The sequence below is a fragment of the Rhinopithecus roxellana genome, chromosome 4 (assembly GCF_007565055.1).
Source record: "Rhinopithecus roxellana isolate Shanxi Qingling chromosome 4, ASM756505v1, whole genome shotgun sequence".
Taxonomy (NCBI): Eukaryota; Metazoa; Chordata; class Mammalia; order Primates; family Cercopithecidae; genus Rhinopithecus; species Rhinopithecus roxellana.
Genome location: NC_044552.1, coordinates 104007714 through 104025755, shown reverse-complemented (window position 1 = coordinate 104025755; position 18042 = coordinate 104007714). Strand labels below are relative to the sequence as shown.

The following is an 18042-nucleotide window of genomic DNA, read 5'->3' as shown; positions in this document are numbered from 1 at the left end:
AAAGTCATTAATTAATTTAACATTTACTATATGTGAGAAACTTTCACACACATTAATCTAAGTAGCAATTTTGAAAACTTGTGGTTGAGAAGAACATAACCTTTTTTTTTTTGAGATGGAGTCTTGCTGTGTCGCCCAGGCTGCAGTGCACTGGCACAATCTTGGCTCACTGCAACCTCCACCTCCCAGATTCAAGCGATTCTCCTGCCTCAGCCTCCTGAGCAGCTGGGATTATAGGCGCACACCACCATGCCAGGGTAATTTTTCTGTTTTTAGTAGAGATGGGGTTTCACCATGTTGGTCAGGCTGTTCTCAAACTGCTGACCTCGTGACCCACCTGCCTTGGCCTCCCAAAGTGCTGGGATTACAGGCGTGAGCCACCATGCCCGGCCGAATACGACTATTTTAAAAACAAACTCAAAGAAAAGAACAGTGCTTTTCAATATTTTTTCCTCAAAGTTTGTATTAGCTACAAAAATAAACGAAATGGAGGCCTTCCTACACAGTTGCCACTCAGTATTCACTGAGAGAAATGACGGACCTGAAAATTAAAGCCACAGAAAAACTCTCATATGGATAATAATCATGTATTATAATAATAATGTAATAATCACGTATCCACCAAAATATCCCTTCATGATCGGAAAAGCTACACACACACATTTTAGTAGATTTAACTGTGACAATCACCTCACAAGCTAGGTAGCATTATTATTCTTATTCAACTGGTGAAGAACTTAGGCTAAATGCCCAACCAGGGGCACCTGGAAGTGTTTTGGAGGGTCTGGGTTGCCACATTGACAGGGGAGGCAACATGGGCATTTAGTAGGTGGGAGACAAGGATATTAAATATCCTGCAACGCACTGGACAAACCTACAGAATTATCCTGCCCAAAAAGCTACCACTTTTGAGAAACACTGACAGAAAATAAATGGACAATGCCAAACAGCTACTAATGACTTTAAACATAAATTCAATAACAAAATCCTGGAAATCACCAAGGACCAGCCAAAAAAAACAAAACCAAACAGTAAAAGTATATCAAATTCTCACATTAAAATAAGAAGTCTAGGCTCCTCTCTCAAAATAACACAATAAAAGTTAAAGATAACATAATTTCAAACTCAACATTTCTCTGCCACTTCTTTGCCAAGTTTTTCACTTCGCTTATAATGCCTCATTACTTTACTTGCAAAACCTTATCATCTTTAGTTACTCCCTAAGATTTTATACAAACAAGTCGAGCCTTTCTCCAATTCCCATTCTGCCACCCCTGTTTTGGATCCACTTTACTACCTACATGGATTAATAGTTTTCTGTGAGGTTCACTTGGTCCATTCTTTTCATCTATGATACCACTACACCACTAATCATGCTAAAAAATCACACTTTCTTCCTGTCAGCATCTCCTATTACATAACTACAATTCCTAACTGAACATCATGCAGATACCTCAGGTTAATATTCAGGACCCTCAACAGCCTCCTTATTTCTCCTGCTAACTCCAACCAGCCTCTTTATTCCAACCAGCCTCTTTAGTACTCCTCCAAACTAGCATAATTCCCTTTTCCATGCTTTTGCCCATACTGTTTTCCTTGCCTAGAATAATCTTCCCACTCCTTCCTCGCTGTCATTCTGAATCCTTATTTACCCATGGATAGAAATGTTCATCAAATGCAACAAATTTACATGTAACCTGACTTTGTGTAATGTCAGTAGAGCCCCAAATAATTCTCTAATTTCAACTGCTTATTTAGTTTCAGTCCTTTGGTTAGAACTGGAAACTTTTTGAAGAGAAGGACCACATTTTCATTTCTTTTGTATTACTCCTCTAGAAGAACACATAGCTACTTGAAATCATAAAATTTTTCCTTGAAGAAATCATTTAATACTGCATCTTCATTTTTATAGAAAGGAAAAAAAACGAATTCAAGGATATGTAATTATTTAGTGGAAAGAGAGGAACCAGAATTCAGGCCACAATTTATAATCTAATGTTGTCTGACACTCAAGTGCTTGTTAAATCAACTGTAAGGTAAAAAAATCATTTTGTAAGCCTGTCTCCAGCAAGCATTATAAAAGACAATCCATGCCTCGTCAAAACAGAGATTGTCTATATCACTGTATTTTCCACCAGTCAAGAAGACAATGAATGAGGTTCTTCGATAATAATTTGACAATTCATTTTTAAACCTCAAATTTTTACACAAGTTCAGTAAACCTGAAATTCCATTTTTCTGCTCAGTCCTTGAAATATTCACATATAAAATGACCTCATTGTGTTTAGAAAAAAATTTATTTTAAAAATAATATCAGGGTAACCCATGATTACATTACAGTATGAAGCAATTTGAAATTTTAGTAGTAAATCAGAAGTCTAGATAAAGACAATAGCATTATTAAAAATACCTTCATTCTTCAATCTCATATTCTCTCCAGAAGTCAAGAAGGTTTAGCATTCAGCATATTTATATCATCTGTCATTTGCTATACATTAATGTAGCAAATACATTTAATTTATTTTCCTTCATTATTTGTTATATCTTATTAAAGAATTCAGATTTTTCATTAATCCTTATCTACAAACATTAGCTATCAGATATATCTTTCTTGTCTGGTTTTTTGGTTTTAAACCAGAGTAAATAAATCAATTTAGTAAAGTCTTCTGACATTTAGGAAGACATTCATCAGTTAAACTACATATACATTTGAAATTGTAATAGCCTAATCTTACTTCAGAAAACATCACCTAGTTTTCAATCTGCAAGGAAAATACTTTATCTAGAAGTCCATTTTCTGCTCTAAAATGTGATAACTTTTTAGGATAACTGTGTTACAGACTACAAGAGTCTAACATAAGAAGAGAAGTATCAAAGAAACCAATTACAATAGGAAAATCTACGAAAGCTCCAAGTTAATATATACACATTTGTAGTAAATCTGCATGTTAAACCAATGTGGAGATCTGGAATTTAGGTGTCTAGTTTCAAAAATAACAAAAAAAAAGATACTAACATATATCTTAAAGCACATATATGGAAAATGAGATAAAATAAAAAGGGCTTAGTCATTTTCTATAAATCAGAACCATAATAAACAAAGCTCATAAGCTCATCTGCTACTTAAACGCAACAGAAGGAATGACTAGGTGGTATTACTGGCAAGCAAGCCAATTTATCACTCTGGAATGTTCATAGAAATCTCATAAAAAGGCAAAGTAGAAAGTAATTTGGTAAATAGTTTTCCAGACTTCCTTCTTAGTAAGGAGGTTCTAAAAAAATTTTAGAGTATAACTGCAAACTATGATTACAGGTTCACTTTTATTCACTTATTTAACTATAAAAAGTATACCAAAAGTCATATACAAGTGATAATTTTGGCCACCTGATGCTTGATTTTAATTGGCAATTAGCACTAGGCCTAACAATTTACACCTTTTTGTGCCATCTCAATTACTCAAAAGCATTAGGGTAAAAGTGTTGTCTAAGAATCTGGTTTTATAAAATCAGCCCTGCTGGTGGTACTCACTTATAATTATACTAAATTATAAAAGGGCTAGTTTGGCTGTTACAAGGAAAAAAAGTTATTTACCAAAAGAATGTCGAGACCACACTGGCAAAACAGTAAAACCTAAACTCATTTTAAAGAAAAGCAAAATAATGGAAAAATAGCTTATTTAATTCAACTTCACTTTCCTTCTTCTAGTCCAGTTATGCAATTCTTTTGCCGGGAAAAAAAAGAAACTGCTTTCAGTTCCAAAGAATGCATCTAGATCCAACGCTATACTAGTCTTATCTACTATGGAGTTTTGCTGAACACTCAGGACCCACACCTGACAAAATAACTTCATTCTCGTCTTCACACAACAACCCTAAACTGGATGGTCTTGATCATTGAGTTCAGGAATAAATATACCTAAACAATTGAAGCCAAAAATATTCTGGTCATAACCATCTAGATATTTGGGCAAGAGCACTTGAGACATACTGCCTCAGAAATTAACAGATTCGCATCTAGGTCAGATTTTATCGCTTATATAGGTATGACTGCATAGTATTTACTATGTATAGTAGATTTCACTTAGTAACACAGTTCAATAGTCCATCCTAAAACTTCTATTAGCATTTTGAAGACAGCACATTAAATCACAAATAAAACTTGAGGCATTATCTTTATATATATATATATTTCACATAGTACTTCTTTGAAATAATGACCTTAAAATGTAAGTAAAATGCCTGGCACATGTTTAACTCAAATGCAGATTCCCTCACTCCTTCTCAGGAACCAGAAAAATCTAAAATGAAAAGCAGTAAAGCTCCTCCCTTATCCCATATTTCTTTTCTTTCTTTTCTTCCTTTTTTTTTTTTTTGACAATAATAATGTCTATTGAGATCATCTAGTGATTTTTTTTTCTATTTATCATCAACACATTACTCATTAATACGTAGGAAGTAGATATCCTACAGATGGATGAATCCAAATCTTATTAAGTTTAAAAATAAGAATATATTTCGGTTAAGTATGTTTCAAAGTCACAGTAAAAGAAAACATTTCAATATAAAAATAGAAAGTGAGTAGTCTGTACTGTTCTCACTAAAAACTTATCTTGAAAAAAATCTTTTGAAGTATTTGAAAAAAATGCTTGATAAAACTAATATAGTTCAAACATAACCAGGAAAATTCTTTCTATACTAGTAGTTTAATGTATAGTAACCTAACAGTTTTTACAAATACATAACAAATGTAGACTATGAGAGAAAAAATATATCGAGAGAATAAATTTAACCCTATGCATTTTTCAAGAAAATGCTCTAAAAAATGGTAGAAGTATTAACCATTTATAACTTTACAGAAAATTAATTTGCTGCATTTATCTTCTGCTAATTATTTTTCTACATGGACATATCAAAAACAACCAAATTCAGATTCAAATCCAATCTCTAATTTATTAGAATAGGTCATAAGTTCAATACCCACCATGCATAATATTTTTTAAATTGTCTTTAAATCTCATCCTTAACATACCCCATTCATCAGACCAACAATATAAGCAGATATATTTTTCCTTATAAACTTCTATCTCCTTACAAATAAAATAGTTACTATAACAAAACTTCAGACCTCTCTTTGGATATATGTTTAGCTACTATAAACGAAGAGCTGAGAAACATCACAGCAGTATATGAGCTGAATTATAATCAAGGGAAAAGCCAACACATGACTTCTCATAGTATATATCTGATCACACCAACAGGAAAATAAAAATTTTCTTTGGTACTAATCCTCAGAAGGACCGGGGAGAACAAAGTAGAAGTTAAAAAATAAAATTTAAAAAAGGATACAGCCTTAAAGCACCAGTCTGAGTTCCCACTGCCAGGATCTTCTGTACAGGATCAAAGGCCAGGGCTGAGGGTTGATAGGGAAATCCATGGCGAACAGTCTAGGGATGGGCAAGTGACATCACAGCAACCAAGGCAGCAAGCGAAATTTAAAAATAGAAAAGTCAACAGAGGCGTTAGAATGTAGAACCACTACCACTGATGCAAAACACACATACACATGCACTTACTGCTTTTAAAAAAAATAAGTGAAACCTACACTCACAACGTCATTCACATAGAACCTGAAACAAAAATCTAGTCCAGCGATATACTTTAATTTCGCTTTTCCATACTGGTATCCCATAGAAGAAAATATTTTATTAATATTCCATACTATTACATCCGACACCAAATGACTAAAGTTTGCAATAGTACAAAATTCTGTAAACCCATTAAATGCAATTCATACTTTATTTTGGCAGTATTCATTTCATCATTATTTTATTTGGATGCTAACGCAAGTACTTCTAAGGAAAAGCTGTCATATAATTACTTTAGTCAAGCATTCAGTAGAGCAATAATCAAACCTCTATCCCAACATTTTACACTTGTAACAGAATGAAGATGAGTACAACATATATTTTTGCAATTTACTATTAAGGCCATAATCCTTTTAGGGCATTAGATATATATACATACACACACACACACACACACTTTTAAGAAACTCTGACATACAAATACATGGCTATTTATGAGAAAGGCAGGTATTAATACCGAGACAAGTTTGTGTTTCTTATTAAGCAACTGGTGAATTAATTCGCTGCATCATTCTTTCTGAATTACAGAACGCTATGGTAATCATCGTGCCACTAACAGGCAAAAATCTCAGTACTAACTTTTTAACAAAACAATGATAAAAAGAACCCTACGATTTCATATCGTAAGCCACTCACCACATTTTAAGGGAAAAGTGATGAGCAAAGGTGTGGTAGAACAGGTTTGGCTTTTTGATAAACAACATTCATTAGACACCATTTCCAAAGGAAACTTCGAAGTTGGTGAATCATATTAAAACGATTGAATATAAAAGCTTCCAGGTTATTGCTGGTGGTGTCAGAATACAAATTAAGGGTCGGATAATAGTTTGAAGCAACCTTGAACTGATTGCTGCATGTGCAAAGGGAAGAGAGAAAAATCAACGAGAAGGAGTAAAGGTATCAATCTCCAAAATAACCCACCGAAGAAAGGTTTGCCAGGGGAGGAGCGAGCCTTTTATTACAGTTATTATCATTATTATTGGCGTTCTCTTCCCTTGCATTCCCATGTAAAGCCCGAGTAGCCCCCTTAAAACAACCCCAATTTTTCAATGACGGCGTCGCGGGGCTGCGCGCTCCGTTCACCTTGCAGAGCTGAAAGTGCTCGGACTGGAGCGTTTCCTGGATCTCTGGCTCCCGGTTCCCAGGCGGATGCTGCTGCTGCTGCTGCTGCGACGCCGAGGACGAGCTGGCGGTCAGGCCGTCCAGCACCTTCCTGATGTTGAATTTCCTCATGGTCTCGGAGGGGCTCCCCCGCAGCCCAGGAGGGGAGGCACGGGGGTCCCCGGACGGGGCAGACTACCCGGGGCCGAGGGCAGTTTCGACCGCGGAAACGGAGGAGTGGGGGTGTGAGGGCAGGAGGCAGCTGGGGGGAAGCAAAAGATAATCCGAACAGGAAATACTGCGACGACGACAGGCGGCCGCAAGAACCCCGGGCGGCGACCCCTCTTCCTCCGAGGCCGCCGCTGCTTGGCCCGGCTGCTGCGGCGCCGCTTCAGCCGCCGCCGCCGCCTCCTCGCTCCGCGGCCAGGCAGCAGCAGCAGTGGCAGCGGCGCCCGAGCCCGCTCAGCCCAGCCTCACCTGGCCGCGGGCGGACTCTGCGCCGCGCCGCCGCTCCGGCTCGCCCCCGCCGCCGCCACCGTCGCCGCCGCGTCCATGGCCCGCGGCCGCGCCGCTGCTCGCCCGCCCCGGCCCCGCAGTCCCTCTGGCGTCCTCCGGCTCCTTCTCCTCCTCCCGGGGGTCGCCGGCTCTCTGTCCGCGGCCGCCGCTCGGCCTCCCAGTCGCTGCCCGCCCAGCCTCGCACACTAGGCGCCTGGGGTGGGTCCCCGCGCCGCCTGTCTCGCTCCGCCTCGCTCCTCCGCCGCTGGACCGGCCCGCCCTCGCCGCTCGCGAGCCCGGCTGCGTTCCTCAGGCGCCGCCGAGGCAGTCGGCTCTCCCCGCCCAGCTGCTCCCCCTCGCCTGACAAGGCGCCTCAACACACGACACCAACACCCGCCCCGAGCAGCAGCGGCAGCCGCGGTTACAGCGCGGGCCACGGCGGTGGCGGCAGCAGGGCCTCCCCAGAGCCGGGCTGCAAGACCTGCGCATGCGCGGCGCAGCCCAGTTCCCCCACCCTGGCCCCGCAGGCCCCGAGCCCCCAGCGGGAGCGAAGCTGGGGCTTAAATTATCTGCGAAAATCCCAGACGCTGGCTAAATTTCTCCCACCCTAGTCGAGTTGCCAGAGTATGCAGCTGCTTCTCTTGCAGCTGGCATAGTAAAAATGTTGACAACTAACTAGCAGCATGAAACCTTTCTTTCCAATTCAGTCCTTACAGCAGGGGTTGATGCTTTCTCCCCGTTAATGGGGTGCACGCTCCCGGCCGCTAGCTGCAGTATTATTGTTCTTGCTTTGACGGGCTTTGTTTTTGTTTGATTGGATTTGAGTTTTGAAAAAGAACGTCTAGACAACGATTATGTCAGTGGCAGGAGGATTATGGACTTAGGTACTAGGAAAGGAGAGAAACCTAGAGGGGAAAAAACGGGTTCTTTCCTGCAGCTGCGACTGTTGGTGGAACGTGTCTGGCCTTAACAGGTACCTGCTGGGATGGAAGAGGCTGCCAGCGGGGAACGGCTCCAGTGCCGCTGTCAGCCCCGGCCAATGACACTACCCCGCACCCAGCCGCTCGCCGGGGAGGAGCGCGGGTGGCAGGAAACGCCGCGCTGCCACTCTGGTTCAGAACCTTCAATCCGCCCTGACGCTGATTAGCCACTCAGTAATCTCCTGGGAGCTTCACTCTTGAACAGGGAAAGGGGGATAGGATGAAGTTTTTGCTCAGATCTTTCCGCGGCCGCACTGCCCATCTCGCGTGGATGCTTGGAGACAAATGCCTGGCTCAAGTTGGCAATGACAGAGATTGGACTGGGGAAACCTCCCGGAGAGTGGGTTCAACCGGACAGGTGGACGGAAGCACAGGTAGTTCATTAGAAGGATGTGGAAATAGGAAAGACGTAAGGAAGGAGGGAAGTGCAGGGAGACTAATCCTAATTCGGGGAGAGGGGTATAAATTCCTGGCAAATGACTCCTTGAACGCTCTAGTCTGCGGAAAAGCCACGGAAGCGCTACAAAGGGTTTTTTAAGTTCCAAACCGTCAGAAGTACCCGCCCTCTTCTTTATGATTGGCCGGGTCCCTCTCCTTTAGGGAAATTTTCGTCACCCTATTGGTTGACGTGACCAGCATTCAAAAGCAGCGAACCAACTACGACTGGACCCAGGGATTTCGGGAAATGTAGTCCACTCTGCAGCTTCCGCATCCCAGGACAATGTCTTACGTTTGGAACGTACAAAATTTTGATTTGTCGTTTAATATTTATTGATTCACTGGGTGCAACGGCCAATAAAGCAAATTTGAGAACGTTCTTAAACTATTTCCAAGTGGCTCTGAATTTTTTGTCTAACATTTTGTTGTCAGGCGGTGTACTAGGTACTAAAGACACGAGAATGCAATTCTTGCTTTCAGCAAGCTCACCACAGTCTAAGGAGACGACTTTTAACATAAATAGTAATTGTAAAACGATGTGATGAGTTCAATGATGGAATAATGAAGGAGGACGGCAGAGGGCCACTTAACTGACCAGGAAGGCTTGGACATAGTGACTCCCACTATAGATCATGTCAGATAAGGAGGAGCAGACCAAGCAAACAGAAGGCAAAGACCATTGGAAGACGATGGGGAGGAGAGCCTCAGAATTACCTTAAGAGCATTTTAAAAATACATGTGACTCCACAGGGGAAAATTGCAAAACAGACAGATGAAAACCCCATAGAATTGTACAACCTGCCTTTTTACTTACCTGGGTCTAAAATCTACTGGATAATTTTTCATCATTGGATTATAAAACTTTCTGGAAAAAAAAAAGACAACTTCTTGTTGAGAGACCTTTTCCTAGTGGGAAAATATAGGCTTTGTTGTTAGCCAGCCATGAACTTCAGTCCAGGCCATGGTAATATGTGTAATCTTGGGCAAATTTTTAAATTTTTCTAGGGATCAGATTACTCAGGTTTAAAATGAGATTAACACCACCTTCTTCTTAGAAATTTATGAGAATGAATTGGAGGGGGAAAAGAAAGAATATGAAAAGTTTGTACTACATTGCTTAGTACTCTGTAGACACTCAAAAATGTCAGTTTCCTGTTCTACTATCAGGGTCCTTGAGGTAAAGGGGACCTCAAAAAGTCACCAATTTAAGCCAGTTTCCTACTTCTGACTCTAGAATTTTTGTTTTTATTTCTATACTCCTATCTTTTCCATCAACTTATGAACTCATTCTGACATTCTTAAAATTTCAGTTCTTAGTAGATACCTGGAATTTAAGATGAATATAGCTTACCTTTGTGAACTTGCAATCCATCCTCTCTATGCTCAGGGACACTGGGACTTATCCAGAAATCCATATTGCCAAAACCAACAATGGCCCAAAATAACGACCTTTATTATAGCAAAGATAAAATAATCAATCCTCAAACTCACAGTAATTCTTATAAGTCAGTTAGAATGAATCAATTCGTTTTTCAAATTAGAACTGAAATTTTAAGAATTGTACTTGAAATTAATTAAACATTTTAAGTTTAGAATTTAATAAATTAAAAATAAATAATCTATATTACTCATTTTTAAGTTGAGCACAAAACGGAGAATTTTACCCATCATAATTTTTCAGAAAAGTTGTGTTTATTTGTTTTATTTGAATGAATGAGTAAGTATGTTGATTTCAAGCAGTTAAACAGCTTCTGCCTTTAGGTGACATTCTCCTGAATGAAATTATTTCTTACCTGTTTGTTGAAGAATGGACCACAATGTGATGATGTAACAGTATACCACTGACAAATTATAAATATATATCTTACATTTAGTTGAGTCAAGGTGGCACTAAATATTCTGCCAACACAATGAAAATAAAAAGACAACTTTTTAAGAAAATGAAACCACACATACGCTAAAAGAATGTTAGCATATGAAATTGACAGGTGCAGAAGACTAAAGACCAAGAAGTCATAACATTTCTGAATCTGTGAGTCCTCATTATCCAGTTGAAAGGTTATCAGACTAATGCAGGCCCTGGTACAGATCTCAAAGGTAAGCTGGATGCTGATTTAGATGGAGAAGGCAGAAACTGAAAATAAACATTTTACTGAGAAATTATTTAATGACAAAAGCTTTCTGGAAAGTAGAATAAATCTACCTCACTTGCTAGCATTCATTTTTATTGACTTAATTTCCGTTTATTGAGTCCCGAAGGATGTGTGCATGACAATAATTAATTCACTACATAGTTTAACAGAATATTGAATTTAAATTATTTGGAAATTGCAGCAGAGATGTTAATTAATTGGTTTGTCTAGTTCAAGCCACCTTTTCTGAATGGGTTCCCTAGCTCCTGCTAAATGATGGGCCTGGGCAACCCTGTTTTAATCAGGTCCCCCTGTTTCCTGGTTCAAACCGCTAGGATCTGAGGCAGAAATCAGAAATAAGGCAAGCCAAGAGATCATCTTCTGGGAATTTAGAATTGGATTACAAAATTACAAATTAATCTGAACGAGAAGGAAGCCATGTTGTCCTAGGGCTGGGTAGTGTGTCTTATTTCCTGCATACCACAGCTGAGTGTACACATTCTTAGACAGAACTTGGGAGGATGAAGAAGACACAGAGATGACAGAGACTGACCACCAGTGACCCAAGGAGGTGGAGAGTAGAATCTTGATTTCTGACTTTCTGGTTCCTGGGTCTTATTCTTTACCGAACCTTAAGACATTCTTTCCTGGTTTGTGTTAATTAGCTTGATTATATTTCTGGTTTTTGCAATCAAATATTCTGATAGCAGTTTAGATACAACTTGCATCTAATTATAAAAGAAAGTAGAGATCATTGTAGCCATCTTTCACTTGCCATTTTTACCTTCTACTGTCAGTTCTTCCTACAGTGAAGAGATGGCTGCAATAATCGAGCAAGGGGTTGGTGGCTTGGACCAGAATGGTTAAAAGTGGTTGTAGTGCACAGGGGGTTGGATTCAGGATTATATTTTAAGGATAGGGCCAAAAGGATTTGCTGATGGTATGGGGGTATCAGAGACAGGAGAGGCAAATATGATACCTCGAGTTTTGCCCTGAGCACTTCAAAGTGTGGTACTGCAATTTCATTTCCAAAATTATGACTCCCGAGTAATTTCTAGTTACCATTTGTTCCTTAGTGGATTCAACAAATATCATTAGCTAAATGTACAAGACTCATCTGGGAACAAGCAGAATCCACTATATTATGATTTTTATTTTTATTTTTTTTTTTTGAGACGGAGTTTCACTCTTGTTGCCCAGGCTGGAGTGCAATGGTGCGATCTCGGCTCACCCCAACCTCCGCCTCCTGGGTTCAAGCAATTCTCCGGCCTCAGCCTCCCAAGTAGCTGGGATTACAGGCATGTGCCACCACGCCTGGCTAATTTTGTTGTGTTATATGTGTTTATAGTAGAGACGGGGTTTCTCCATGTTAGTCAGGCTGGTCTTGAACTTTTTTTTTTTTTTTTTTTGAGACGGAGTCTCGCTCTGTCACCCAGGCTGGAGTGCTGTGGCTGGATCTCAGCTCACTGCAAGCTCCGCCTCCCGGGTTCACGCCATTCTCCTGCCTCAGCCTCTCGAGTAGCTGGGACTACAGGCGCCGCCACCTCGCCCGGCTAGTTTTTTTGTAGTTTTTAGTAGAGACGGGGTTTCACTGTGTTAGCCAGGATGGTCTCGATCTCCTGACCTCGTGATCCGCCCGTCTCGGCCTCCCAAAGTGCTGGGATTACAGGCTTGAGACACCGCACCCGGCCAGTCTTGAACTTTTTTTATGTTTTTGATGCCAAGTCTCGCTCTGTTGCCCAGGATGGAGTGCAGTGGTACTTTGTGATCTTGGCTCACTACAACCTCCACCTCCCAAGTGCAAGTGATTCTCATGCCTCAGACTCCCAAGGAGCTGGGACTACAGGCATGCGCCACCGCACCTGGCTAATTTTTGTATTTTTAGTAGAGATGGGGTTTCACCACGTTGGCCAGGCTGGTCTTGAACTCCTTACCGGAAGTGATCTGCCCATCTTGGCTTCCCAAAGTGCTGGGATTACAGGTGTGATCACAGTGTGGCCCATTGTGATCTTTTATAAGCTTTGGCCTTTCTATAAAAACAGTTCAGGCAGATGTTAGTAAGCCTTCACTATAGAAGAGATTACCTCTGTAATTTAATGTTCAATATTATTTGTAAGGGTATAATTAAACTGTAGATGAAAATGTCTAGACAAAGGTCAGAAAGTCCGAGGGAAGAGAAAATTCCAGAAGTGCAAAACAAGACTAATAGAACCAAATGTACAGTTAAATGTAAATAGTAGGCATTAATATATAATATGAGTGAAAAATAACATCAAATTCTAAAACCTAGACCCTGATTGGGCAAGCAGGAATTGCTTGATACATCCTCATATATTTCAAGTGCTATCTCTACAATGAGAACGGTATTTCTAAAATGGGAATAGTATCTGAGGTAAGAAACAATGCTCCCACTATTCTTTATTTTAATATTTTAGAATTTGAATATTATTGTAAATGCAGTGAACAGTTTGCTAACCTTTTCCCAAAGGATTCACTTTTCAAATGACTCCTTAAAATTTGATTTGTGGACTAAAGAGCTAGCAATAAAGCTTGTTCCTTATGGAATTACTCACAGCTAATATACTGTGGTAATGGAATAAGCTTGAAACAGCAGTATAAGTTAATATTTTGTTCCATCCTCACCTTCACTGTCTCCCTCTACTGCATCACGCATTCCACCCCTGGATTCACATGTATATATATATATAAATAGAGACAGCAAATAATCGTATATCATATTACTTCTAAAAAGTATTCTTGAAGGGCAGGTCAAGCATACCAAGTGTGATTTTGAGGGCTGTGTCGCCCAGGCTGGAGTGCAGTGGCCCAATCTCGGCTCACTGCAACCTCTGCCTCCTGGGTTGAAGTGATTCTCCTGTCTCAGTCTCCGGAGAAGCTGGGATTACAGGCACCTGCCATGACACCCAGCTAATTTTTTTATTTTTAGTAGAGATGGAATTTCACCATATTGGCTAGACTGCTCTTGAACTCCTGACTTCAAGCAATCCTCCCAGCTTGGCCTCCCAAGGTGCTAGGATTACAGGCATGAGCCACAGCGCCTGGCCATCTTTTTTTTTTTTTTTTTTAATTAAAAACTACACAGCACGCAAAGTAGTACTCTTCATCTGAAAAATAGGTCAGTAACTAAATACTAGCATAGTAACAGAAAACTGCGTTTTCCCCTCAGAGAGTTGCCTGACAGGGCAGCCCAGTGAGACAGTGTTAACTGAGACTGATGTAACAGAGCCTGCCATGGCAGGCTCTGGGGCTGTGTCACCCCTCTTAGTCACTGAACTGTGGAACATATAGATGCAAATTCTTCTTTCTGGTCAACCCTAAAGATTACCATATAAGAAATCAAAAAGGACCAAAACAAAAACTTTAACATAAGCAGAGTGGGAACACTGTCTCTAAAGATCCATCAGAGCCAAGAGAATCATATTAATACTAACAATGAAAACATGCAAAGGATGCTAATTAACTCTTAGAGGTTTTATGCAGAAGGTAAGAAAGCATAGTCTCAATCCATGGGATGGAGTTCCTCAAAATAGGACTAGGTATCTAGTTTTAAACTCAGAATGGATTTTTTAAAATGTGTTTGTAGGAAACACTACACACTTTGTCCAAAGACAATGTGCCTGCAGACCTAAAACTGGAGTACCTGCTTCCCCTAGCCCAGGTCAAACAGCTTCCATTTTGGGGTGAATTTCTGGCCTCCTAACTACCTTTAGGCCCCCAGATCAGCTGCTCTTTTGTATGGCATTCTGTTATTCTATTTTCACACTTTCCTAGTCCCAATTCCACCTCTAGTAGCCATCACACTGTTCCTGATTCTATGGCCAATGGCACAAACTAAGTTCCTTTAGGAATGCAATTTTTTAATGCAAAATCTCCATTAAATTACTTAGTAACATGTTAGTAAACCAAAATGTTAGTAAAATGAATATAAAAAATATGGACTATACCCCAAATAAAACTGGGCCTTTTAATTCTCAGCATAATCTCTCTCTCTTTCTCTCTTTCATGCAAAACACACACACACACACACCTCTAGCTCCAAAGCCTTGGAGAACAATTAAGATATTGTTTATTTGTTAAGGCCACTTTTGAAGGAAGATAAAACACTTAGCATAAACATCCTCTGAATTCTCTTCACCCTTTTATCAGCTTCCCCACCCGGTTCTACCCCAGTTCAAGGCAGTTTTTCAAATACCCGCCATCCCTCTCTCCTTAGAAAGCCCAGCCTTTGCTGGATGGCTTACTTGCTCTTTCCAAATAACCCCTCGTCTCACCTCCTAGACTTTTCTGTTCTATATATTTTCTTATATAGCACTATCTACTCCCTTCTCTCTGACACTCAGCTAATAGCCTTAGCTAATCAGGAAGGGAAAAACTGGTGAATAGGCCAGAAGCACAAAGAAAGAATATTCTTTATAAAGGAAGGACAAGCATGTAACTACTTACACTTCGGCATTTTAGTTCCAATCTATTCCTGACCCATAAATAAATCCAGAGAAAAAATAATCATGATGTTGGGGACACAAAATGACTAAAGTCTATAGAGCAAGGGAGGGACGGAAGGAACAGTGTCAGTGCAATTTCCAAGACAGAGGATCAAAAGTCTGAATCTTTTGTTTGTTTGTTTGTTTGTTTAACTGCCAGCAGGGTGAGCATTAGTATTTCATGCCACAAACATTAGCTGCAGGTCTACTATGTGACAGGTATTTTGCTGGATGTTGTGGGGAATACAAACACGATTCAGCTTGGTTTTGGCAACCAATAGGATGGCAATTTAGTGGTAGGGAAGCAGAATCCCCGAAAGGAAAGACAAACCCAATGTCAACGGCATGTTTTTGTTCTCCTGAGGATAATTACTCTGTCTCATTTCACTCCCTGTGGCAACACTCTCCCACTGGGCACATACTCATCACCACGGTACTTGGTCCCAGAGCATGGGCCTCCAAGGATAAAACTCTTAGGGTTGGAAAATGTGGAGGGTGGAGGAGGCAGGGCCCTGAAATCATTCAATCCCTTGTTACTCATTCAAAACTTCTGACTACTCCCACTAAATTTCATCCAGGTCAGCATGACCCAAATGTTTCTACCAAGACTTAATCTCCTTGTTCAACAGGCCCCCAGTACAACTTCCCTTCCTTGGTTTCCTCATAACTGTAATGACAGTGTAACCTCAAGGTGTGGCTTCATAATTAAAGTAAATGGGGGTTTTCACATTTGCATACAAGATAGTCACTATTCACCCTTCAGCGTGGAGTGCCATGCCTCTTTCGATTTTTGTTGTGATAAAATAAACAATGATCCTTTCATTTCAAGACTATAGGAAGAAAAAGAAAAGGGATACCAGACTTTTTCTTTGCTTCACATCATTTTTTAGCAGTTGGATATGACTGCACTTTTGAGAAGAAAGTGAAAACAAGGTAGTTTGAGACTATCAGTCAACCAAAAACATTTTTCATTAGGGCCAATAGATTTGTGAGGGTAAAGGCAACACCATAAAGATTTTAGTGACACTGTGGGTTACATCTGTTGATGAGTCACATTCTCTGCCCTGTATTATTTCTAATGATTCATATTTACTTTTCAGTCAGAAAGTCTGTTTTTTCTAACTTACTATAGGATGTGTCCAGTGACCTACAAGAGCACCCAAATTTAGTAATCTGTAGTTTGCCTAAAATGTGCATATCATTGATACATAAATTCCTAGGCAGTGGCTGCCTTTTAAGCTAGAAATGTTCTGCTTATTCATGATGAGAGGGTCTGTTAAATTCAGGAAATTGAGGGGGAAGTTCCATGAGAACATTATCATAGCTTACCAGTCTAGTGGTTTCCTTAAAGAGGTGTCTCACTGCAATTGAGACATAGAGGAGCGGTATCCACCTGGTGACAATATTGGTATCAATGTGCTACCTACTTCAGTATTTGTTTTTTGTTCATTCAAATATGTGCTACTGATGCTCACTCTTTTGTATTTCTATTTCTTATGTCATGACATAACAGTGAGGGCTCAGACTGCTAAGGCAGACATACCTAGATCCTGTTGTTAGTAGTGGTGAGTCTGTATGGTTCTGCAGCAGCTCGGTTCTTGCCTCTTCAGAGGAAATAATTCGTCTGAGGGGCACAAAACAGATAGACCGAGGCAAGATTTTGAGCAGGAGTTCATTAAGAAGTTTTAGGCCAGGCACAGTGGCTATCCCAGCACTTTGGGAGGCCGAGGCAGGCGGATCACCTGAGGTCAGGAGTTCGAGATCAGCCTGGCCAACATGGTGAAACCTCGTCTCTACTAAAACTAAAAAAATTGGCTGGGCATGGTGGCGCATGCCTGCCATTCCAGCTACTCATGAGGCTTGGGCAGTAGAATCGCTTGAACCTGGTGACAGATGAAGCTGGCTGGGCTTCTGGGTCTGGTGGGAACTTGGAGAACTCTTCTGTCTAGCTGAAGAATTGTAAATGCACCAATCAGTGCTCTGTGTCTAGCTAATGGCGTAGGGGACTTGGAGAACTTTTCTGTCTAGCTAAAGGATTGTAAATGCACCAGTCAGCGCTCTGTGTCTGGCTAAAGGTTTGTAAATGTACCAATCAGCACTCTGTAAAAACGGACCAATCAGCACTCTGTAAAACGGACCAATCAGCTCTCTGTACAATGGACCAATCAGCAGGATGTGGGTGGGGCCAAATAAGGGAATAAAAGTAGACCAGCCTGTGTCAACAGCCACAAGCTGCTTGGGTCCCATTCCACACTGTGGAAGCTTTGTTGTTTTACTCTTTTGTGATAAATCTTACTGCTGCTCACTCTTTGGGTCTGCACTTTTTTTTTTTTTTTTTTTTTTTTTTTTTTTTTTTTTTTTTTGAGAGAGAGGGTCTCGCTCCCTCGCCCAGGCTGGAGTGCAGTGGTGTGATCTTGGCTCACTGCAAGCCCTGCCTCCCAGGTTCACGCCATTCTCCTGCCTCAGTCTCCTGAATAGCTGGGACTACAGGTATGCACCACCATGCCTGGCTAATTTTTTTTTTTTTGTATTTTTAGTAGAGATGGGGTTTCACCATGTTAGCTAGGATGGTCTCGATTTCCTGACCTCGTGATCTGCTCACCTTGGCCTCCCAAAGTGCTGGGATTACAGGCGTGAGCCACTGTGCCCGGCCTGGGTCCTCACTACCTGTATGAGCTGTAACACCACAAAGGTCTGCAGCTTGACACCTGAAGTCAGCGAAACCACAAACCCAGCAGGAAGAATGAAC

At 40.8% G+C, this 18042-nt stretch overlaps 1 protein-coding gene across 4 annotated transcripts in view; it reads right to left on the bottom strand.

Moving 5' to 3' along the window:
• STXBP5 (syntaxin binding protein 5) overlaps positions 1-7202 on the bottom strand; it is a 206467-nt gene extending 199265 nt beyond the window's left edge. For all 4 annotated transcript variants that reach the window (XR_004056799.1, XM_010386921.2, XM_010386928.2 and 1 more), the window contains exons 1-2: positions 6729-7202; positions 5347-5444 (exon numbers count right to left, since the gene is read on the bottom strand). Coding sequence is in view for 3 of the 4 variants with exons in the window: in XM_010386921.2 (XP_010385223.1) it covers positions 5347-5444; positions 6729-6878 (248 nt within the window). In the remaining variant the exon portion in view is untranslated. The remainder of the gene's footprint in view (positions 1-5346; positions 5445-6728) is intronic.
• Positions 7203-18042: the final 10840 nt, after the last annotated feature.